Raw genomic sequence first — 24108 nt, 5'->3', positions numbered from 1 at the left:
TGAGCCTTTTGAGACGGGAGACCAAAAATAAATATGCGGTCAATTGTAAAATGACACGTCGACTAAAAAAAATGTCGTCGACTAATTTGCATGGTCGATTATGTCGACTAATCGCTGCAGCACTAGTTGGATCCAGATCCAACTCCTCCCACCTTACATATACCTAAACCTACCCATCTCTGCCCCCTGATCCCTAACCCCACCCCTAATCCTACCCATCTCCACCCCCTTATCCCTAACCCCACCCCTAATCCTACCCATCTCCGCCCCCTGATCCCTAACCCCACCCCTAATCCTACCCATCTCCACCCCCTTATCCCTAACCCCACCCCTAATCCTACCCATCTCCGCCCCCTGATCCCTAACCCCACCCCTAATCCTACCCATCTCCACCCCCTGATCCCTAACCCCACCCCTAATCCTACCCATCTCCGCCCCCTGATCCCTAACCCCACCCCTAATCCTACCCATCTCCACCCCCTTATCCCTAACCCCACCCCTAACCATCTCCGCCCCTTAGATCTGGATCCAACTCCGCCCCCTGGATCTCGTGTACTGCAATGAGGTGCTACTGGTTTGTAGTTCTAACTGAATCCTCGTCCAACGCGCGATGGGTTGTGGGCAATATCAGCCGTTAGAGTGTGCATCGATCTGCACTTCGGATTCTGACCGGATATAGTAGACCATCTGGGTCTCTTTGGAACACTCATTTCAACATACTACAATTTGGGACGTACTAATTCTATTTTCGAATAGTCAAGTCAAGTCAAGTCATCTTCATTTATATAGCGCTTTTAACAATGAATTGTTTCAAAGCAGCTTTACAGAGATAAACATATAATTTAAGGTAACAGATTGTTTTGGCATTATAGCGGTTCTTGAATAATGTTACTTCCAGCTAAAGTTAACTTTGATTGATTCACCTCCGTCGAAATGATCAGACTTTAAACGCGAACCTGTGATTAACGCTGACGGCGTTCACATGCTCATTCAGAATTCTATAGTTATGTGCTTTTTAAAATATGTGCGCAGGTTTGTAATTCATACAACCCAGCCTAAACAAACTACTTTTCTTGCCTATAAATTTTGATACAGAATTTTGTTTTATTTTATCACTTCTGGGTACGCGAGCCGGAATTCACAGCGCTTTATCTGTAGAGTGAATACTATTTAGGACGTATAGTATGCAAATTGGGACGCAGCATGTATTTAAAGGGGCCGCAAAGCAAACAAGCGTGTCGATTGTTATTTTTGCAGACTGACCAAGTAGGTATAAGTTAACCTCATGGAATCTTTTAAATGTGAAAGTAAGAAATTGATCGATGGAAAGAACTTAACAATTATAGTGACATGTTTGCTAACGAAATAAACCAATTAAAAGCCATTTGTGTGGTCTGGCTTTTGTGTTCATGGTTAAGTGCTAATCTAATTTGCATTCCCGCTGAAAAACAAGTGTTCTAGCGCGAAAATCTTGCCTATAAATAGTGTTGCGCGCCTTCTTATCAAATTCAAATGATCAACCTCTCCTCTATTTTGCTTGGGAACTAATGAGGTCGGAACCAAAGTTTACAGGACTGCGTTTCCTGGAATCCTCTCAAACGAAACACTTCTAAATTCCGATTGGTTGTCGCGTCATAGCGAGCCTAAGTCCCTCCCCTTCCGGTCACCACCCATAGACAGTATAAGAAGTGGACAGAGCGATCTCATTGGAACTCAGTTGAGACAGTTGAAGCCCATTTTTAGCGATTTTTGAGCACTTCCGTTCCTGACGCGCAGACTCAAACCGACTCAAACTAAGCTTGATGACGTGAGCAACCTGTCTGACAGACGTTAATCTTCTAGTAGCTGTGCATGAAAATTGCCAACGTTAATCTTGCAGAGACGGGGAACTTGAGCAAAGAGTTCTTTGGCGTGAGTGAGCAGGAGTAAGTATTCCGTTGCTTTTATGGACTCATTATCTATGGGCTTCTCCCTTGACGGGACGTCCCCCCGATTGCCTGCGAGCTTCTCCTCCTGTCTGTACGGTAACTTCTGTACAGCGCGACAGAGAGTCGAGTGGTTATGACGCAATCGTTAGCCTATTTTTACTAAATCTGTTTCTACGGGGCCATAGTGTAACATAGAAGGTAATGGAGCCCTTTATGCATTGTCGTGTTTCTTTAGAAATAAATAATGGACAAATGGAGTCTTTAAACGCCTCAGATGTAAAGTTATTCGCTGTCAAAGTGACGCCAAAATGAATGGGAGTCAATGGAAATGCTAACGCAAGTGAAGTTCTGCTACAACATGGCGGCACCCGGCCGGCTTCAACTTCCGGTCGATGGATTACCCCCTTGTCACCACCATGGGACCTTATTTCGGAAAAAATTGTATAGTAGTCAATGGCGAGAGACAACAAATATTTTGATCTCGTTTGAATTGTGCCCTGAATTACACATATGATGTTTGTCAATTTAAAAGATACATTTTAAAGTCAAGAAAGTCGCAGTTTGATGTAAAACTGTTGAGGTATAAGACTGTGAAAATTTGTAATTACAAAGATAGTTTGTAATACTACAAACCCAAAAGGCACACATTTTCTCTCAATGAATGAAGCTAACTTTACTGAAGCTAACGTCTGTCATTTTTTCTATAGTCTTACATTATAAACGTAACGTTACGCCGTCATGCCTGAGTGTTTTGTACCAGACTGCACACATACGAGCAACGGATCTTGCTCGTTGTTTCGCTTCCCGGGAGATGTAGTTCATTGAGCGATTTTCACATAAAACTAAATGTTACTCTTCTGTTTTATGACAAACTGCGACTTTCTTGACTTTCATAATTATCTTTTACATATGTGTAATTCAGGGCACAGTTCAGACAGAATAAAAAGATAAGTTGTCTCTCGCCATTGACTACCATACATATTTTTTCCGAAATAAGGTCCCTTGAGCCGGAAGTGGAGGGGAGGCTCTCTATAGCTCATTACCATAAAGTTGACCTGACTTCAACTTCTCCACGCCGCTCTCGCCGTCCAAGACGCGCCGCTCCGCCCTCGCCAGAGCTCGCCGCCGGCTCACATTGTAAATGAATGACTTTCGGCCACTTTGATGCTGTCGCCGGTGGCGGTATGAACGCACAGTAAGGAGTTAATCACAGTGTAAAACGAGTCACTTCCTGTTGCCCACAGGTGGCGCTATGACTGTAACTGAATTTTGGCATGTAGATGTGTTCAGGGCACGACTCTTATCAAACATGTGAAGTTTAGGGCAGATCGGACAACATCGTACGCCTGAGTTACTGCAGGCTGTATGCGGTTGCCTGCAGGCTGCAGTCTGTTTGTGGTTGCTTAGCAACATCGGAACTGCAAGCAGCATAGACCAATTTCCAGCCGACGTCACAGTTGCGTCACGGCGCTAGCTGGTGGCAGAACAAAGGGAAAACTGGAGGCGGCAAATACAAACCAGCACAGATTCGGCTACAAAATAAGGATCTTAAATTATTCTTCTTATTATTAAATGTCATCTTGTTGTGTTGTTGGGTGCAAGAATCAATGAAAAATTAATATGCTTTATCTGCAATTTTTTATTTCTAGAAATATTCACCTCATTAAAATTGCACCGCAATGTCACTCTTTACATTGTCGTCTTCTCGGCGCTGGCTAGGCAGAACTGCGGATCGTACCACACAAGTCTTGTACATGACCATTCAGCACATAGTTATAGGCATCTAAAGATTTACATGCCCTCCGTTTCTCTATCAGGTAGATGTAGAAGTCAGTTCACTCAACCGGAGGTAACGTTAACGTTAATCCTGTCAGATCCTCAATGAGTGTACGGGTCGGCCAATCTGGTTCTGTCCGATTAAAATGAACTTTTGCAAATAACAATCGTGGTCCTGGACAGTGAGTGACCTTGCACATTAAGATAAAATCGGATTTTCTCCAGTCATTGTTAAAAACAAGCTAACAAAACTTGCAGACTTTACGTTAGAGAAGCAGCCAGAGGGATCGTTCTGCCACCACCTAAGCTCCGCCCACATAAAAACGTCACCATGTTTACCAACTGAAAATTGGTCTATTGACACAGAACTAATCTGATGATGCATATTCATACTTTGCAAGTGACGTCACAAGTACTGGCTGGCGGGCAAGAACGTCGTTCTCTAGCAACTAAACCCAGTTAACTAATCAAGGATCGTGCCAGGACGTCGCCAGTTTTAATATACAAAAGTTGGTGTTTTGAGGTGTAAACGACATGCCAGATAGTTGTTGTGCGATTGGATGCACAATGTCAATCGTGTAATCTGTAATCTTAACATAAATGTGCTTACACGTTCGCCAGTAGGTGGCGAGAACGCGTTCATCTGTACGTGATTTGATTTGATATGATATGAGAAGATGAATACATGGAGAATGAATGACACGTTACTGTTGTAGTGCGTCTACTTATTACTTACTTACAGTTACTTTGCATGCATAGGCCTACTATTGTACACTATACTACATTACAGCCTAACAGATTGCTAACAAGATTATACGCATTTCGCTGCTCTTGTCTGTTGTTTGATGCTATATGGAGTGGATAAGCTGGTAGGCTACAATGTTTGACATCCTGCTAGCCATATATGATACAGTTGGCATAAGTTTTTCTTTTGTACTACTTATCAAGCTGTCATTCGCCGGCAGGCAGGGTGTACATATTCAGATGAAGACTTCATCACACGATGGAACAGATGTCATTTTGTGTATCTGCAATTAAACGGACCTTTGCTTTGATTATGAAGATATTCCTGTTTTTCACCTCCCATACGACAGCGTTGTTAACCCATCCACTCTTGAAAAAAAGATAGCTATCTGTACTTTTGTAGGCATTTTTGTGCGGTGTAAGGTGACGGATTCTCTATAAGAGATATATGTAAATATCTCCAAACTGCAAGTCTGGTAGAGACTTTGCCAGCTTCAAAGCAATGAAAACATCAGCGGGTTCTGTGTATGGATCACACGTTCTGAGTATGTTAATCTTTTCTTGATATCTAATTTTAACATTCGGTGACATATGGTCTAAATAGTTAAAGGAGCTGTATGTAAGAAATTTATTTCAATTAATCATAAAATGGCCCTGAAATGTCACTAGACATTAAGAAATCATGTACATTTCAAATACTTATATCACTGACAACAGTAGTCTGGCCAGGATATTGTCATTTAAAAAGTGCAGTTGCAGCCCTCAACTGATGTTGATGTTGTCATGTTGTGTTTTGGTCTGATGCTCCACCCTCCACCTATCTACCAATCACGAAGTCAGTAGTGTTGCAGCATCCGGGTTGCCAGCTCTGCTCTAGTTACCACAGCTGCAGCTCGTCACGTTCCTGCTGGATCCTGCAGCCGATCTGGCAACCTCGAGTCAGGGAGGAGGGGGAGGGGATACTGGATACTACAGTAATTTGACAGTGATGGCAGTACTAGTTTTGGCCACAATCTTACATACAGCTCCTTTAATTGATTGTAGTATTGGACATTTTCAAGGCTGCAATTACCCTGGCTGGCCACTGTTTGTCGCCATTTTGTCAGCGGTTGTTGCCCGCCAGGAATCGATGGTAGTCACGTGACTGCAAAGTATGAATTGCACCCAGAGGCTGACATTGGGTTTGCACATCTAGTCAGGCCGCCGAGGGCACATCCCACAAACTCAAGATCTTCGCAATTTAACGTCGCAAAGGTGATTACACTCACCAAATTTGAAGAGGATCAGATCAAAACTGTAGGAGGAGTTTGTTAAAGTACAACGTCTGGAAATGGCAAAAACTGCAAAAAAAATTTGAGAGGAATTTCAAAATAGCTGACTTCCTGTTGTGTTTAGGGCTACGCTCCAAGATACTTTTTGTAGGTATTAGGTCAATACATGTACCGATTTCCATACCTGTACGTGAAATGTAGAGCCGGGGCAATGGGGGGTTGAGGGGTCGTATGGGGGGGGGGGCATTTGGCGATTGAGCCATTTTGCCCCAACCAATTCTGAAACCCATATCACATGTACATTTTCACCACTTCTGAAGCGTGTACAAAGTTTCATGAGTTTTCGAGCATGTTTAGGCCCTCAAAAAGGCGATTCACTTTGGAGAATAATAATAAACGGAGCATGCTGCAGAAACAATAGGGTCCTCTCTCCATCGGTGCTCGGGCCCTAAAAGAATAAAAGAATAAAAAAATATATATAAACAAGCCAAAACGAAATAATTTAAAGCGAAAGATAAAGCGGTGTTGGGCTCATGGAACTCTCTCATTAGAATCAAAATGTTTCAACATTTGCGATGTATTTGGATGCTAAACTATTCTTTATTTTAGGCTTTGTTGTACTTCACTCACAAAATCACAAAAATGTGCTTGGAAACATCACAGTGGAGCGGTGCTTACAGTGAATGGTACGAATTATACTACTGACTATTTAAACAGAGTAGTGGAATTTTATCAGACTATTTTATTATCATATTTTATTAAGTCAAGTCAAAATGTATTTATATAGCACAATTTATACAGGACAATTTATGCTTTACATAACAGCATACAAGTAGGCCTACACAACAGACGACAACCAAACAAAATTAAAATACAAATTACAGATTATTAAAAGCAATTGAATAAAAATATGTTTTCACACGTAACTTGAAGATTGACAGCCGATCAGCCATTTACACACATAGACACTACGCAAGTTGCGTAGGGCCCCGCAAATTAGCAAGGCCCCGTCTCCCCCTCGTGTCAAAGCGCGTCAATCAAAGTTTACAATATCGATGAGAAAATTAAGCGGAACTATCCTACTGGTCACGAAAAGAGAGGGGCAAAAAACACCATGAGAGTGAACTGCGGGAACAGTCAGCAATCACATCAGGCAGACTTGTGTTCTCTCCTCTAAAAGATAACCGCGTCGCTCGTTAACATGCGTTCATATGTGCGTGCACGAAATGAAACGCGCACTTTCCAGCAGAAACATCTGTGGGGACCAGTACAACAATATGGGCGTGATGCCACTCCTCATTATAGGCGCACATACTTTTAAAACAAGACAATGATTATCTAGTCTCCAAGTCAGTTTAGTTACAACTCTGCAATAAAGCAAGATGGAAAGCAATCTATTGACATTGACTTGATTTATAGGCTATATTGCATTTAAAATGTTGATTGGCTGGACATACTGGTCAATATGGATGCATATCCCTCAGTAAATAATAACCATCAAGTATTGCTTTTATCATTTAAAACACAGTAACATGCTATGACAAGCCATTTTAGCTTTTATTTATTCATAGGATGCATTTTTGATATCAATAATTAAATTTGTACTATTTAAAATGTGAATTCTTGAAATTAGCCTAAGAATGTACTTTTTCTAGTAACAATGTCTATTTCTGATATCAGGAATTACATTTTCATTAGTAGGCAACTAGTTAAAGGAGTGGGAGCACTGGGGTGTCAGGTGTGACTGTGTGGCAATGGCAAATGGTTTACATGGCTCATGGGTCAGGTAGGAGGGCCCCTTAACAAAATTTTGCTTAGGGCCCCAGGGAGGTCAGGACCCAAGATCGGCTCTAGGGTCCTCTCACCATTGGTGCTCGGGCCCAAATTATACACACGTACATATATTCACAGAGATTGTGACCATATAGGCCTACTGTGTTGTCTATATTAGTAATTGTTCTGTTAATTTGTAACTATAAACCACTAAGTTGTCTGTACCTTTGCATATTCAAGTAAAACTGAAAAAAGAAATACGACAAAGGATGTCACTGGATTCTACAATTTTGTACTTTATTTAGCCCTCAAGGGTGCATATTAGTACCTTAAAGTTAGTCTACATAGTATTACCTAAAAAAAAGCGTACCTTTTAAAAGAGTTCTGCCCCATAGACAGCTTTTGTAAAAAAAAAAAAAAAAAAATTCTGAGAGTGTGGTAGCTGAGCTCAAAAATTAATCAAATAGATCTTTACTTTGAATATGTCAGTTATTTTATTCTCCGTCTTTGGTGAATGTAGAAAAATCAGAACAGCACAGTGCTTAATAAGGATTTGAAAGTGTTCTTGCAAGCAGACTTCCAACTTTTTTTCTTGTAAATTTGCAGTGCATATCTTAAGACCGTTTTAATTAATATATATGTGTGTGTGTGTGAAGCTTATAGTAAATAATAAACTGTAAAATTGCATACGTGAAATTAAACATTTTAAATGAAATACATAAGATAGAACAAACAAAAATGAACATGCATCTCAATAATACTAAAGCTAAATACTACAGTACAATCAGTTATAAAAAAGGGTTTGATGTAACACACTGTGAACAGTAACACACTGTAAACAGAGACGATAACCTGGGTTGGGGCATTGCAAAATGCACAGTGAACTGGAGAACCATTACATGGTATGAAATGAACTGAAAGCTAATTTATTCCTTGTTATTTCACTAAACCTTTTCTTTCTTTTTTTGCACAACTATAAGCAAAATGTACATTCCTGTAAAAATCCCCCTAGTGTAAGTAATATTTAGTACAAAATATTAATGCATGCATGGGCAACCATAGTTCCAAATATCAAATATAAGACAAGTTCTCATATCAAGTCGAACGATACTGTTCAAATCATGTACAGCTTGTTGTACTTCAACTCCAGATATAAAACTTGGCCTAGTATTTTTTTATGCAATAAAGAAATTGCCTCTTTGCTCGTTCCATCTCTCTACCTGTTGGACAGAGTCTTCAGAGCTTCTTCTCTACTCAGGTAAGTACTTTTTGTTCTCCCAAGGAAATGGATAATCAGGTGCCTGGTTGAAGTGACCCATGAGGAAGATGGCCACTGTTCCAACAGAGAATAGCAATATGGCTGCCCAGAAACAAACCTTGTCAATCATCTTTCCAATCAGCACCCAACTCTCCATCTCCTGAGAAAAAAAGAGGAACAACATGATGAAAAACAAGATAAATAAAACAGTGTGTTGGTGGAGACGACCGCACTTATGATGTTTATAAAAGTGTTCTCTTGCTAGGACACAAACACACACTTACAGATCCGATGTCATTCTGGTGCTTAGTGGATTCAGCAATGAAGTTACAGGCATCCACACACTCTTTTATTTCTGGTGCTGTCTTTGCCAGACTCTTATATAGGTTTGCCGTACTGCTCACATCAATTTCATCCACTAGAGGGAGACATACACAAACACATTTGAAGCTACATAGGAATTAAATGTTTTACACACTACACCACTAATTTTTAAATTTGGCATGAAACAGAAGTTGAAATCGTTTTTTTCTTCCATATTGTGGTGTATAGCCAAGTAAAACGGCTTCTGGAATGAGAAAAAAATGTAGGGCAGGACTGGATTTCGTCTTCGGGAATTGATTGGATCATTGGAAGTTGGTCTTTTCTAACCAAATGGAGGCAGATCTGAATACCAGTTTACAATCAGTTGTGGAGGATATTTAGTCCCACCCTCTGCTGAGACATACATCATGAAGAGAACAAATGTCATTTCGAGGGGGAGGGGAGGTTAGCATATTTGATTGAGAGTGCACATGAATAAAAAAAAAACAATGATGTGCACGGACATTTCCTTCATAATAAACACTGCAACATTCTTAAAAAAAAGAAAAAAATTGTCCATTTTGATTTCATTGAATCAAAATTTTATGGAACATTGCACTGTTTATTAAATACGATTTATCCGTGCACATCATTATTTCTTTCAAATTCATCTGCCCCTATAATCTTTAATCAACATAACTTCCCCTCCGTCTTGTAACGACGTCTCATCTCTTCTCTGATGAAGTGTCTACTGGCAAGAGGGCGGGACAACCTTTCACTCAGATGAGATCACAGCAATAGCAAACCACAACCTTTCAATTAATTCCTAATGGACAAGATCAAGTTCCGCCCAACAAGAAGCCGTTTCACTTGGATACTTCCGATTTATGTATGCACATGTATGCATCTGTAGTTCACTATATTACTGTATAATAATGAATTCTTTAGGTAAGTGAATGTTTGAATTTGTTTTACCAATTGAGCGCATGAGTCCATGTCTTTCTCTCTGTTTATCAAACATCATCTCGCTGCGTGGCTGTTTCAAAACATATTCCTCTGCCCTCTGCATCAGCCCAAACGAACTGCGGCGCCTCTCCCTCATTTCATACGTCCCTCCAACTGGCTCCTCCTCATCCACAAATGAGGCCATGCCAAGGAAACGAGGGACCACCACGAGGAAAATCTAGTGGATATAAGAGAAGTACAGTAAAAGAAGGACTACAGATTCAGCGATATTCATAATTGGGAAATGTGATATATTTAGGACAAAACACACATAAACGCACATGTTTGATGGTGTGCGACATGTTGTGTGTACTAGGACTGCGGAGGGAGAAGTTGAGGACAATAATGCAGTTGGTCACGATCAGTGTGGTCATACACATGACGAAAATTAAATACCTAAAACAAAGCAAGAAAGAATGGAATTAAAGCCAGTAAGACTGATAAAACTTGGTTTAAAAATTCAGCTGTCTAAACACTGACACTCACTTGCCAATAAGAGGCACGGAAAGTGACGTTTCTGGAATCTTCTGACCAATCAGGAAGAGAAACACAGTCTGAGCCAACAGTACAGAAATGGACACAGTCAACTTCTGCCCTCCAGCTAAAAGAGACAGAAAGAAAGATAAACAGTGTACAGAGACAGACAGAGTGCAAAAGAGATATGACAGACAGAGGGAGTACCACTACCAACACTGTAAGACAAATAGAAAGGGATCTTAATACTGTATTTTGAGGCATACTGTACATTAACCTCAGAATATCTACAGATGCAAACACCTTTTGCAGGTAGAAAAAAGGCCAGAACAACCAGAGAGGAGATGAGAGAGCAGGGCAGGATGATGTTGATGATGTAGAAGAGTGGTTTCCGCTGGATGATGAGGTTGAAATACACCTCCTGGTACTCTAGGTCATCGGGGGAGTAACGTGAGTTAATCATCTTACGGGCGGGACGGTGCTTGATTGCCCACTCCCCGTTTTCTGTGAGAACATATAATTAGAGCATCGATGAACTTTCCTCTTAGTATTAAATATGAAGTAATAAATGCTTTGTACAGTGATGTGTTTGTTGTACAACTGAAAAATTATATATATATATTTTTTTTTTTTTTACAGACTCCCTGTTTTATCTGTTCTTGATTTATGCTTTAAAGGGTTAGTTCACCCAAAAATGAAGATTCTGTCAGTAATTACTCACCCTCATGTTGTTCCAACCCTGTAAGACTTGCGTTCATCTTCGGAACACAAATTAAGATATTTTTTATTAAATCTGAGAGCTGGATCACTCCTCCATAGGCTTCTAAGGGATCAAAACTTGCCGGCCCAAAAGTTATGAAAGACATCGTTAAAATAGTCCGAGTGACTACAGTGGCTCAACCTTAAGTTTATCAAGCGACGAGAATACTTTTTGTGTGCAAAAAACAAACAAAAATAACGACTTTATTCAACTAATCATTTCCTTCTCTGTACGGCCGTGATATTTCACGTAGTGATATTGCGCAAAGCTTCTAGGTTGCACGTCACACGTAGGCTCACTATTGGCCAACGCTGGTCATGTGTGTGATGCTTTACGTACAACCTGGAAGCTTTGCGCAATATCACTACGTGAAATATCACGACCCACAGAGAAGGAAATGATTAGTTGAATAAAGTCATTATTTTTGTTTGTTTTTTGCGCACAAAAAGTATTCTCGTCGCTTGATAAACTTAAGGTTGAGCCACCGTAGTCACTTGGACTATTTTAACGATGTCTTTCATAACTTTTGGGCCGGCCAGTTTTGATCCCTTAGAAGCCTATTGAGGAGTGATCCAGCTCTCAGATTTAATCAAAATTATCTTAATTTGCGTTCCGAAGATGAACGAAAGTCTTACGGGTTGGAACAACATGAGGGTGAGTAATTACTGACAGAATTTTCATTTTTGGTGTAGTCTCATGTTTCATGTTTTTGTGTGTAGTCTCTTATGCTAACCAAGGCTGCATTTTATCATCAAATATACAGTAAAAAAACATTTGTGAAATATTACAATTTCACAATTACAACTGTTTTCTATTTGAATATATTTTAAAATGTAATTTATTTATGTGATGGCAAAGCTGAATTTTCAGAAGTCATTACTCCAGTCTTCAGTGTCACATGATCATTCAGAAATCATTTTAATATGCTGATTTGGTGCTCAAGACACATTTCTTATTATTATCAATGGTATAAACTGTTTTTCTGTTTCATATTTTGTGGAAACTGGGATGCGTTTTTTGCAGGATTCTTTAATGAATAGAAATTTCAATAGAACAGCATTTATTTGAAATAAAAATATTTAGCAACATTATAAATGTCTTTCCTGTCACTTTTGATCAAATTAAGTCTGTCCTTACTGAATAAAGGTATTAATTTCTTTAAAAAAAATCTAGAGATCTCAAATTTGTGTCTTAGTGTGTGTGTGTGTGTGTGTGTCTGTGAATAATAAATCGTAAATTGTGCACCTGTGAAGGCCTCAGGATCGATGTCCACCCACTCAATAGGCTTCCCTGTATCTGCATCTTCTGCCAATACCATAATAATTTCATTTGCACTGTATGTCTGAGACCTGTAGATGTAAAATAAAATATATCTAGCTTTAAATAAAAAGAAATAATAAAAATGAAAAAGTCATGAATCTCCATGAACCCATGAGACTTGCATTTAGACTCAAATCTCACTCTGTGCCAACCTGAAGATTAGTGTGCAGTTCTGCCAGTCAAAAGGGAAGTAGGTGATCTCAATGGTACAGGTACTGCGGTAGATGGCAGGGGGAAGCCAGTACATGGAGCCGTCATTATATATCAACACATTAGCATAGTATGCCACATCAAACTTGCCATCAATGCTGTGAAGAGAGTAGAAAAGAGGTAATTTTTCAAGTGACAAGAGAGAAAATATTGGAAAACTTACTCTTTTACTGCTAGAGCTAACTCACTTGTTTTCCAAAACTATGTCTGGTAGCCACACAGTGTTGTATGGCACACGGATCGTATCAATGCCGTGATATTCAGATGCATTCCATGCAAGACGGTAATCCTGCCATTGCTAAAGAGCAGAAACATGAAAGAAGAAAAGCAGGAATTGGCAGGACATAGAACAGAAAAAAAGAAGTGCAGACAGACACATGTACCGCGTTATAAGACATTTTAGATTATAATAGTGAACTAATGAAGGAGAAAAATAGGAGAGAGAAAATTGTTCAGAAAAAGGATCAAGTAAATATGGAGAGATGATGCAAAGGAATAAGAAAAAGCTAAAAAAAAAAAAAAGCTAAATATTTTTCATCTTGAAATATAAGATAATTAAAATAAATGATTATGAAAGATACATTTTTTCTTTGAAGCATCTTGAAGGCCATTCACACAAATCAAGTTTTTGTATCCTACTGCACTGCGTATTGTTTTTCTGTAAACACACGAGACAGACGTCTTTAAATGTGTAGAATGCCATGCCAAGTTTAACTTTTGAAAAATGTTTTGTTTCTTTTTTTACACTAGGTATCACATTTTTAGTCTGCATGAAATGGAAATTCACCTGGTCAAAATGCATGTTATTGATCTTATGTAGATGAATTTATGTAGCCTATATGCTTTTTTTAAGCACATCATTTTTAATCAAAATGTCATAAGTGTTCTGGGAAAAGTCAGCTCTCTCCTTTGTGATGTATGCCTGACTTCTATAATCATTGAAATCTGCTGCCTTAAACCCTGTCCCTTTTTTTTTTTTTTTTTTTACAATGGACTGCAAGCTCTCAAACTGCCTCCATCTAATCAACAGAAGAGAGTACTATCCCTACATTGTTTTCTTTTTCGATGATCTGTTTCACTCGAATGCATGAAAAAATCTGTCGTTACTTCTGTTCCATTACAACTTTAAACGTAAAAACACGTTTTGTGTGAGCGGCCCCTAGGAGGTTGCATAAAATACTTACAATCTCAATCCAAACATTTGTAGTGAGAGTCTCCTCTATTTCATTCTGTTCAGGGAAGAAAAGTTTCTAAATGTAAATAGTCTCTAGCGGTTGCACTGTGCACAGTCCCTATTGAATATATAATTGAATTAACTAGAAAGGAATCTACAAACATTATCTATATATTGCCAAAATATTTTATAATATACTAGCAATGATGTACATGCACATTTCTAAAACAAATTTTATGTTATTTGTAATATTTCAGCTTATATTTATTTTTTACATCTATTTAGATCACTGATACATTGTATTGATATATGTCTGTTTACTAAAAACTCACAATACTTGTTACTGTTGGCAGGGAGATTAGTTACCAAGGAGATGAGGTTGGTAAGGGTTAACTTGACCTGAACCTTCACTTTTTCATCAATGTTTCTTGCTGGTCGAATATTTTTATTGTAGTTCTTAAACTTATCTGCAATCAACTGCCTCTCCTCATTTCCACTGACTGCAAAATAAAGAATGAAAGATAGAAATTAGCTTTAAAACGTACTAACAAAAACATTGTTAGTAGACATATTGAATAAATTAGTGAAAGTGTGAAAACTGAGAGTTTAGAGAACTTATTACTAAAAGTTAACATCGCAATATTTTAGATTTCCTAGGAAGATTTATCAATTATACCGCAGTTTTCATTCCATTGTAATGCGTGTACAAGATTCCAAATCATAACATAATATGCATTAATACTTTACTGACTCAGCACTGTAAACCCAATAAAGCACAGTAGCTTACACTGCAGTAACCCCTAAACACAATGTTAATGTTTGTAACAGCTTTATATTAGCTACATTTTTATAGGCCTATTATTAAATATCCACAACTTAGAAAGGACCTTTATAAAATATAATGCACTTCAATATAAAGCTGCCCGCGGTCACAGTGCATTGGCAAGTGTGATAAAGACGGACTGTTTGAAGTACACAAGAGCACGTACCTTGTAATACTAATACAGTGGCCACGAGCGCAAAAGCAAATACACACGTCCTGCCGAACCGGTCGGCCATGGCCATTGTCGCCAAAAGACGGTCTTGAAAGTTGGTAACAAAGAGACAGGTCTGCGCTACTTTCCAGCAGTCAGTAACCAAGCTCTCTCTCTTCTCTTCGGTGCTACAGCTGTCACTACACGAGGCTCGAGTTACAGAGGCTCTTAAAGTCACATTCACTAATCGCCACCACTAATAATAATAAGCAACAATGATTCAGATTATGTAGGCCACTTCTCAAGTATGACTGTATGTAGTCTCAGATATTATGAATAGGGCCAAAAACATGCTGAAAGGAGTGTGAATTTCAAGTGCCAGTCTCTTTGGTTCACTCAACTGCTGCGCGAGCTCATGATGATAGTCGTGCATTTCGAGTATCATAATAGCTTAATGACGATACGTATAACAGTTATTGATAGTGTTGTTCAGCCTTAGGGAATTGTGTTTCAGTCTGAAGAAATGATAAGCAATGCCAACAGGTGTACGGGACGGGACGGGACGGGACGGGACGGGACGGGAGGGGAGGGGAGGGGAGCGGAGGGGGGCTTAAGGGCCATAGTGTTGATGTCTCCCATGCACATGGGTATAAATAACCAGGGCTCTGCTCCATGTATTACTGGAACAAAGTAAATGCAGGGGTTATGGAGCCATTAATAGTGTTTTGTGTTGTATTAGCCTATTTGCCTACACTCTAAGAAAAGTCTGTAAAAATAGGCTCCAATGTTAACATGAAGGATTTTTCAGTATTGATTTTTTTTCACTGGTGTTTTACTTGGATTTTCAATTACGCATTGCATAAATTAACAGATGTCCTGGTAGAAAATTGCCATTACCTTTCCTTTGTCTACAGATTTTTTTTCTCACATTGTACATGGGGACCAATTGTCCTCACACAAATATAAAACTTGAAATCATTGGCATGTCTTATGAGGAAAACATCTACGCAATAGGGTTTGGCAGTAGGGGTAGGGGACAGATAATATTATAGCTCAGTATCAAACCAATAAAGGTCAATAGAAAAGTTTGTGTGTGTGCAAGGGAGCAACGAGAACTGTTAAAATTTATTTTTGTTCCCATGAAAAGCTGAACAGTGAGTTCAACAATAAGAGATGTCTGAGTGGTGAGCTCATGTACAAAATGTCCTGCATGTCAGGTTTTAAATGATTTATGAGGTCCAGCACACACTATGATAACTGACACTACACTGTAAAAACTAAAGGTGCCTCAAATATCCTGTTGGATACTCAAGGAACTTCAAGTGCCTCAAAGCTCTTTCTCCTATATGGTTACTGGAGGAGCACTGACAATCTTTGCAGTTCTTGCAAAGGTTCCTCCAGGCACCTTTTCTTTTTACAGTGTAATGGGCTGCGTTCCAGTCCAAAATTGTCATGCCCTTCACTCGCTAACTTCCCTCCGTCTCGTTCACTCGGATGTACGTCATTGCTTACGTTGCATGTGTGCCCACTACTGGCGGAAACCAAGGGGGTAATCCATCAGCCGGAAGTTGAAGTTGCCTCCGGGGGCCGCCATTGTAGCTGGCTATCACCTGCTGTTAGCATCCCATTGACTCCCATTCATTTTGGCGTCACTTTGACAGCGAATAACTTTACATCCGAGGCGTCCAAAGACTCCATTTGTCCATTATTTATTTCTAAAGAAACACGACAATGTATAAAAGGCTCCATTACTTTGTATCTTACGTTATGGCCCCGTAGAAGCCATTCTTGTAAAAATAGGCTAACGATTGCGTCATAACCATGGGACGCTCTGTCGCACAGTAGAGAAATTACCGTATAGACTGAAGTAGAAGCTCGTAGGCAATCGTTTACTGTCTATGAGGCAATCGGGTGGACATGGACTATTTATAAAGTCAAGGGAGAAGCCCATAGACAGAGAGTTCATAAAAGCAACGGGACAAAATATTTCAACAACAGATTTGTTTCAGATTTCAATTCAGATTTGTCCCGGCACAGCTACTAGAAGGTCAGAACGGTTGCTCACGTGACAACTACGTCGTCAAGCTCAGTTTGAGCCTGCGCAGTGCGCTTGGCTATCAGGAAGTGAGAACCAATGTTGGGCTTCAACTCTCTCCGTTGAAATCAATGGGGTCGCTGTGTCCATTTCTTTTACTGTCTATGGCGGAAACCACAATGAGCTGAACTGGAACGTCCTAAGCCCTTGATCACTTTGAATCAGCTATGAGTTGATTTATTATTTACTTTTTTTCCCTTTAAGAATTTGTTTAATGCAGCATCCACATGTATATAGGCCTAGGTGTGTTTGGGTTATTTTAAAATAAATACATAAATTATAATTAATATATCATAGAGTGTTTGTTGTGGTGGTGATTAGACGATCTGTGGTTACGTCACAATCGTACTGCATTGTGGGACATATAGATGCCTGAAGTGTACATATGAAGTGGACTCGCTCCCTCTGTCTAAATCGAGGGAACGAGTGTCTGTCCATATAAACTTCCCTCGTTCACTTCACGAAGTGGAACGCACTTCAAAATGGCGGCAGTGTGATAGCAATCCGTCTTGATATTCATCTTTGTTACTTCTTCATGTTTAGGTGAGCGTGATTTGAACTCGAATAACATACCATAGTCCAGCAACTTCTTTTCGGTCAAGTTTAATAACAAAATTAACTGGAAAATGTTACACGGTCAAAAAACTGTATCGCTCCAACATTGCTTCACAAGAAAAACTAACTGTCATTGCCGGAAATTACATCATCGTTAATACAAAATATTATATTACACATATAAAATTATTTACTTCTAATTATTTATTGATTGCTTAATGCACACAATTATTTCTTCCGCATCTATGTAAAGAAAAGTGACTTATGGCTCTTACACATCCGGCCCCTAATAGGTTGGTCAAGAGACCAAACAATTACTATAAACATCCTAATACTAAAGAGCCATTAGACTTGAACATGTATACATAAGAATTAACTTTCAACCTTTTCTTAGATTATCATACTCTTGATAATTCTATGTTAGACTGTAAGCTTAAATTGCCTCTTGAATTAAGCACAACTTATTTACAGGTCTCTCCAGTGTACTTGTTTTGGTCTTTAGCTTTACACGACGTACAGTTCCACTGGAGTCTGGTAAAGTTTGAATTACTCTTCCCATTATCCATGAATTGCGAGGGGAGGAACTGTCCACAATTAACACCACATCACCAGGTACAAAGTTCCTTTTAAATCTTGACCATTTGCTGCGTTCCTGAAGAATGGGCAGGTACTCACGAGTCCATCTTATCCAGAACAAGTCTGCTAGATACTGTACTTGTCTCCAACGTTTTCTCGCATATTGGTCCTCCTTGTTAAAGACACCTGGTGGTAAGCTTGGTTGTGTTTTCAACAACAATAAATGATTAGGCGTTAGAGCCTCAAGGTCATTTGGATCTTCTGATGTACTAGTTATTGGTCTGTTGTTGATGATGCTTTCCACTTCACACATGATGGTATGAAGACTGTCTTCATTGATAGTCTGTTCCTTTAAGAGAGCGTTGAGTATCTTTCTTACAGTACGGATTTGTCGCTCCCAAACACCACCTTGATGAGAAGCAGTTGGGCTGTTGAAGATCCATTCGATCCCTTTTTGTAACAGTGCCTTTTCGATTTTGTTATGGTCCAGGTTTCTCAGTGCTTCTCGCAACTCTCTTTCTGCGCCAACAAAATTTGTGCCATTGTCTGAGCGCATGACTGACACCTGTCCTCTTCTACTTATAAAACGCCTTAAAGCGTTTATGCATGAATCAGTGTCCAGACTATCAGCGATCTCAATGTGTACTGCTCTGATTGTTAGGCAAGTGAACAACACTCCATACCTTTTCACAGTATTCCGGCCCCGTTTTACATCGAAGGGTCCAAAATAATCTACGCCCACATTCGTGAAAGGGGGTTTATCAGGTAGCAAGCGGTCTTCTGGCAAACTTGCCATTTTTTGCTCTCCAATTCTTCCATTGAATCTGCGACAAACTGAGCATTTATGTATAAGCTTCCGAATTGCTGAGTTGGCTTGCGGGACCCAGAATTTTTGTCGGAGAGTAGATAACATGTAGTTTCTACCACAGTGACCACATCTTTGGTGAATGTCGTTTAGAATGAGAATTGAAACCCTGGAGCCCTTTGAGAGGATTGCGGGATGTTTAGATTCCTCTGGCATGGCTGCTTTGTTGAGTCTCCCACCCACTCTTAGTATCCCATCTTGAAGCACAGGATCAAGCTTGTACAGCTGACTTTTCCTCTTAACAGGAATATTCTTTCTCAGAGCCTCAATTTCATTCAGAAATTGTTGTTTTTGACTGTGTTGAATTAACTGGATTTCAGCTTGATTCAAGTCCTTCAGTCTCAGTGACTTTTTCTCCATTGTTGATCTGAACTTTCGCATCTGCTCCTGTAGGAGGAATGATTGTTTTTCTGGGTCTTTCTCTGATTGTGCAATGGATTCTTGAAACTGTCTTCTTGCTTTACACAATTGTAACAGTGTTTCCTTGAGTCTTAGCATCCATGCCACTGCCTTTTTCAGACGAAACCAGCTTGAGTAATAATGAGTTAACTTACTCAGAACGTCATTGTTTTCTCTCATGTTGAGAATATTGACCTTGAACTCATTTTTGATTTCAGGGTCTGATTGTGCATTTTGACTCAATTGATCCGGTCTTTGTGGCCATTCTTCTTCTGGTTTCAACAAAAAGTTGGGTCCTTTAACCCACGTTTCTTCTTGTATAAAGTCCTTCGCTTTAAGACCTCTGGTAGCTTGATCTGCGGGGTTTTGTGATGTCCTGACATACCTCCACTGTAATGGAGTAGTAGCATCTCTTATTAGTGAGATCCTGTTTGCTACGAATGTTTTGAAGCGCGCACTCTCATTGTCGATGTAACTAAGCACTGTAGTGCTGTCTGTCCAGAAAACAGACCGCTGTAGCGGGATTTGAAGCTCTTGTCTTAGTATTTTGTCTACTTTGACGGCTATGGTTGCTGCTGTCAGTTCAAGTCTAGGGATTGTGATTTGCTTGAGTGGGCTAACTCTTGACTTTCCCATCAACAAGGAACAATGTTTTTGATTTTTGTCATTGGAAAGTACCAGATAAGTGACTGTGCCGTAAGCATTCTCACTGGCATCAGAGAAATGATGCAGCTGCGCTTCTGATGTATTACCAAACTTCTCTGGTTTTACGCACCTTTCGATCTGGAAGTCTGAGAGGTGATTTAGGTCTTCTAGCCATTTGACCCACTGATCAGCACGCTTGCCCTCAATCTGTTCATCCCATCCATATCCTTGTTTGCACATATCCCTTAGAAGGAGCTTGACTGGTAGGATGAGTGGCACCAGAAACCCAAGAGGATCATAAATTGAATTAACAACCGAGAGAATACCCCTTCTACTCAACGGCTTCTCCTGTACCTTGATGTCGTATGTGAAGGTGTCTTTTTCTGTACACCACTGCATGCCAAGTGCTCTCTCGATGGGCAGAGAATCCTGATCCAAGTCCAGGTCCTTTACTCCACTGGCCCTTTGTTCTTCTGGGATGGACAATAATACTTTCCTACTATTGCTTACCCACTTTATTAAGCAAAAACCTCCTTCAGCACACAAATTTCTAACACCCTTTGCTAAGTCAATTGCTTCTTGTTCTGTAGACACAGATTTCAAGCAGTCGTCCACATAAAAATTGTGCAAAACTGTTTCGACAGCCTTTGGAGATGCTACATCTTTTCTGTCCTCTGCTGTCCTTTTCAATGCATAAGAGGCACAGCTAGGTGACGAAGCGGCTCCGAATAAATGCACCATCATCCTAAATTCTTCTATAGGTGCATCCAGCTTGCCCTCTGGCCACCAAAGAAAGCGAAGCAGATCTGCGTCCTCCTCTGGAACCCTCACCTGATAGAACATCTATTCCACATCTGCCATCATGGCTATCGGTTCTTCTCTAAATCTGGCAAGGACACCAATAAGTGTGTTTGTGAGGTTTGGACCTTGTAACAATTGACCGTTCAGAGACATGCCTTGAAACGAAGCAGTACAATCGAAAACCACTCAAATTTTGTTTTTCTTTGGGTGGTACACCCCGTGGTGTGGTATATACCACACTCTGCTGTCGCTGCGACCAAGCTGTTCTGTGGGAACTTTAACTGCATATCCTTTCTCTATTATGCTCTTCATAAAGCTACTGTAGTCTTCAAGCAAACTTGAGTTTCTTTGAAGCTTTCTCTTCAGGTTGCTGCACGCAGTTCAGCAACACTTCGATTGTTTGGCATCTTAACTGCTTCATTTTTCAATGGTAGTTTCACACAGTAATGTCCATCCTCAAACTTAGTCTTTTCCTGCACTACTTGCATGAACTGTTTGTCCTCCAGGGACATTTCCTCTTTCTCTTCATAGTGGCGCTCTGGATAATCAGTATTGTACTGCTGAATCAACAATTGCTCTATTTCCACCACTGAGAGCCGATTAACTGAATGATGTGGCAGTTTGGACTTTTCTGAAGTGTTGCTTTCTTTTTTGATGGGTCCATTCACTACCCATCCTAGTGCAGTTTTTACAGCATACGGTCCATCTTGTTGGCTGTTGATGATGTACCATGGTTCCATTGCCTTTGAATTGTTGGCTCCAATTAGAAGACCTACATTTGAATCGATATTAGGTATGCTTACTTTGCTTAGGTATGGCCATTTTCTGATGTCTTCTTGGTTAGGAATGTTCTCATTTTGAACAGGGATACTGCTGTGTGTGAAAACTTTAGGTAACTCAAAGTACTTTGTGTCTTCCAACGCGCACACTTCCAAGTCTGTAAGGATGAAACTGTTTATTAATTTCTGCTCTCCTGGCTTATCTTGACACATAGTGCTCAGCAGAATCTGAGTTGGCTTTCCTTTCAGGTTCAGTTTCCTTTGCAATTCCTCCGTACAAAATGTAGCTGTACTTCCTGCATCCAGGAAAGCATAAGTTTCTACAACTCTGTCACCCTTGTTTGACTTGACTTTTACTGGCACTATTGACAGCACACAGTTATCTCCTCTACAGTATATTCTGTGCAATCACTTGATTGGTGGTTAAGAGAGACTTGAGCACATGAGATCTTCCTGTCTGGTATTTCAACATCTTTTGTTTCTTTTAGATTCTCCTTAATGTGTAGAATGCCTGGGTGTTTTTGGGAACATTCTTTACACTCCATTTTCTTTTTGCAAGATTTACTAATATGGCCTTGAGTTAAGCATCCAAAGCATAAGCCCTTAGACTTCAGGAATTCCACACGCACCATATGTGGCTGCTCCTTTATTTCACTACATAACCCGAGAGCATGATCCTTTGTGCAAAACATACATGGTTTCTCAAAGGCATTGAGCATCTTGGGTGGACTGACCTGTTTCTTTGACGCATATTGAGGTTTTCTTTCCTCCATGCAAATGTTGGTAGCAAAGCTGCTCCTTGTTATTCCTTTTTTAATAGGATACTTCTCTTTTCGATTCACTTTTTCTGCCACAACATTGCGATGGTCTATTATGTCACCAAAGAGGGGGTCCATGGCCACTTTAGCTTGACGATCAATAAAGATAACCAAGTGAGTAAATCTTGCTCTTACTCCTTGTCGCTCTTTGATGTCATAAGCTTCTGATCGCCACCTTTCTTTCATCTTGTATGGTAGCTTTGAAAGTATAACTCTCATATTGGTAGGATTGTCCATTTCCTCCATGAACTCTCCATCTTCCATTGTATTCCGACAACCAATCAAGAACAGAGCATATGCACTTAAGGCTTTTCCATCATCAGACTTGATCTGAGGCCACTTTAGAGCTTTATCAATATAAGCACTTGCTATGATTAGCTCGTCTCCATAATGCCTTTGCAGTAATCGTTTTGCTTCTTTAAAACCCTTGCTTGATGACATATATTCACAGCTTCTTACTATTTCTTGTGGCTCTCCAGTGGTGTATTGCTCTAGATAATATAGCTTGTCTTTTTCATTGTCTGTTTTATGTTCTATGGTATGCTCAAAGGACCTGATGAAGGATTTGAACGTCAGTGGATCACCAGTAAACACTTGAATGTCTTTACTTGGAAGCTGAATTTGTGTCTGTTGTTTCACAAGCAATTCTGTTAGTTCATTTTGCTTCTGCATAATTTGAATAATGTTGTCATCTGCTTGACGATTACTGCTGTGGTCTGTGGCCCTAGATGTGTCCGATTGTAGCGGTGCAAGAAAGACTGGATTTGAGGTGACTTTCTTTTTTATTTCTTTCTCAGACGAATGACCTGATGAATCGTCAATCTGCTCTGTTTTAAGTTCTTTTGGCTTCTGGTGGATTCCCCTTGTTGACTTAGATTGTATACTGCATTTGCCATCTTCTGAGTTTTCATGTTCTTTCAGAACTTTTAATTTAGCATTGCTTTCTGCAAGCGCTGTTTCTATTTCAAGTTCCTCCATTTTGGCTATGAGTTGCATCTTTTCGATTTCAAGTTGTTGTTTTTTCTTTAAGGAAGCTGCCCTTGCTATCAGGGCTGCACGTTTTGAATCTTCACGTGCATATGCAGATGATACGGAGGAGAAAACAGATCGACTTTCAATATCTGAATCACACTTCTTTTTAGATTCCCTCTTTTTCACAGATACTTGTGAGACACTGTCATGAGGAGAAACATCATCCTCCACATCAACCTCTCCATCTTGGCCTTTTTTATCACCAACAGCAGCAATCCAGTTGTTTGTTTTATTTTCGAAAAGTCTCATGGAATCCATTTTAGGCTGAAACCAATTTTGTTGATCTGCAATATTTTCATCTTGAGGCAAAATGTCTTGAATTTGTGAATTTAAATCCTTAAACTCAGTTATCAATTGTACAAAGTCAAATTGCATCAAATCTTGTACATTCTGCAGATTTTCTTCATCAATCATCAACTTTTCAATAGCGTTGATCTTACTGGTAAGAGCTGATAATTTCGCTCTTCTCTGTCCAATGCGTCTGTGCAGTTGCTCCTCTAATCTGCCGTGCAAAGGCAAAAGACCGTAACTTCGTGTTTGGTCGAAAATTAGTTTTTTATATTTTTGGCACAT

At 39.7% G+C, this 24108-nt stretch overlaps 1 protein-coding gene across 1 annotated transcript; it reads right to left on the bottom strand.

Annotated features, from left to right (window-relative positions):
• Positions 1 to 8660: 8660 nt before the first annotated feature.
• On the bottom strand, positions 8661 to 15139 carry chrne (cholinergic receptor, nicotinic, epsilon). The gene is made up of 12 exons (XM_056236925.1): positions 14986 to 15139; positions 14363 to 14496; positions 14007 to 14051; positions 13011 to 13120; positions 12765 to 12920; positions 12538 to 12641; positions 10836 to 11036; positions 10545 to 10659; positions 10340 to 10454; positions 10029 to 10236; positions 9035 to 9168; positions 8661 to 8910 (listed from the first exon to the last, which is right to left on the bottom strand). The coding sequence occupies exons 1-12, from the start codon at positions 15059 to 15061 to the stop codon at positions 8743 to 8745; spliced, it is 1566 nt and encodes a 521-aa protein (XP_056092900.1). The 5' UTR covers positions 15062 to 15139; the 3' UTR covers positions 8661 to 8742.
• Between the last annotated feature and the right edge of the window lie 8969 nt (positions 15140 to 24108).

Source organism: Rhinichthys klamathensis, unplaced genomic scaffold, assembly GCF_029890125.1.
Source record: "Rhinichthys klamathensis goyatoka isolate OS25496 unplaced genomic scaffold, OSU_Roscu_1.1 h1tg000473l_1, whole genome shotgun sequence".
Lineage (NCBI taxonomy): Eukaryota > Metazoa > Chordata > Actinopteri > Cypriniformes > Leuciscidae > Rhinichthys > Rhinichthys klamathensis.
Note: the sequence above shows the minus strand (reverse complement) of the source record. Positions and strands in the feature narration are given on the sequence as shown.

Coding starts and splice junctions, on each gene's coding strand:
- chrne (XM_056236925.1), bottom strand. CDS start 15,061: ATGGCCATGGCCGACCGGTTCGGCAGGACGTGTGTATTTGCTTTTGCG. Junction 10,455..10,544: donor TCCGTGCCTCTTATTGGCAA/GTGAGTGTCAGT, acceptor GCTTTGTTTTAG/GTATTTAATTTTCGTCATGT. Junction 9,169..10,028: donor TGGACTCATGCGCTCAATTG/GTAAAACAAATT, acceptor GTCTCCCTCTAG/TGGATGAAATTGATGTGAGC.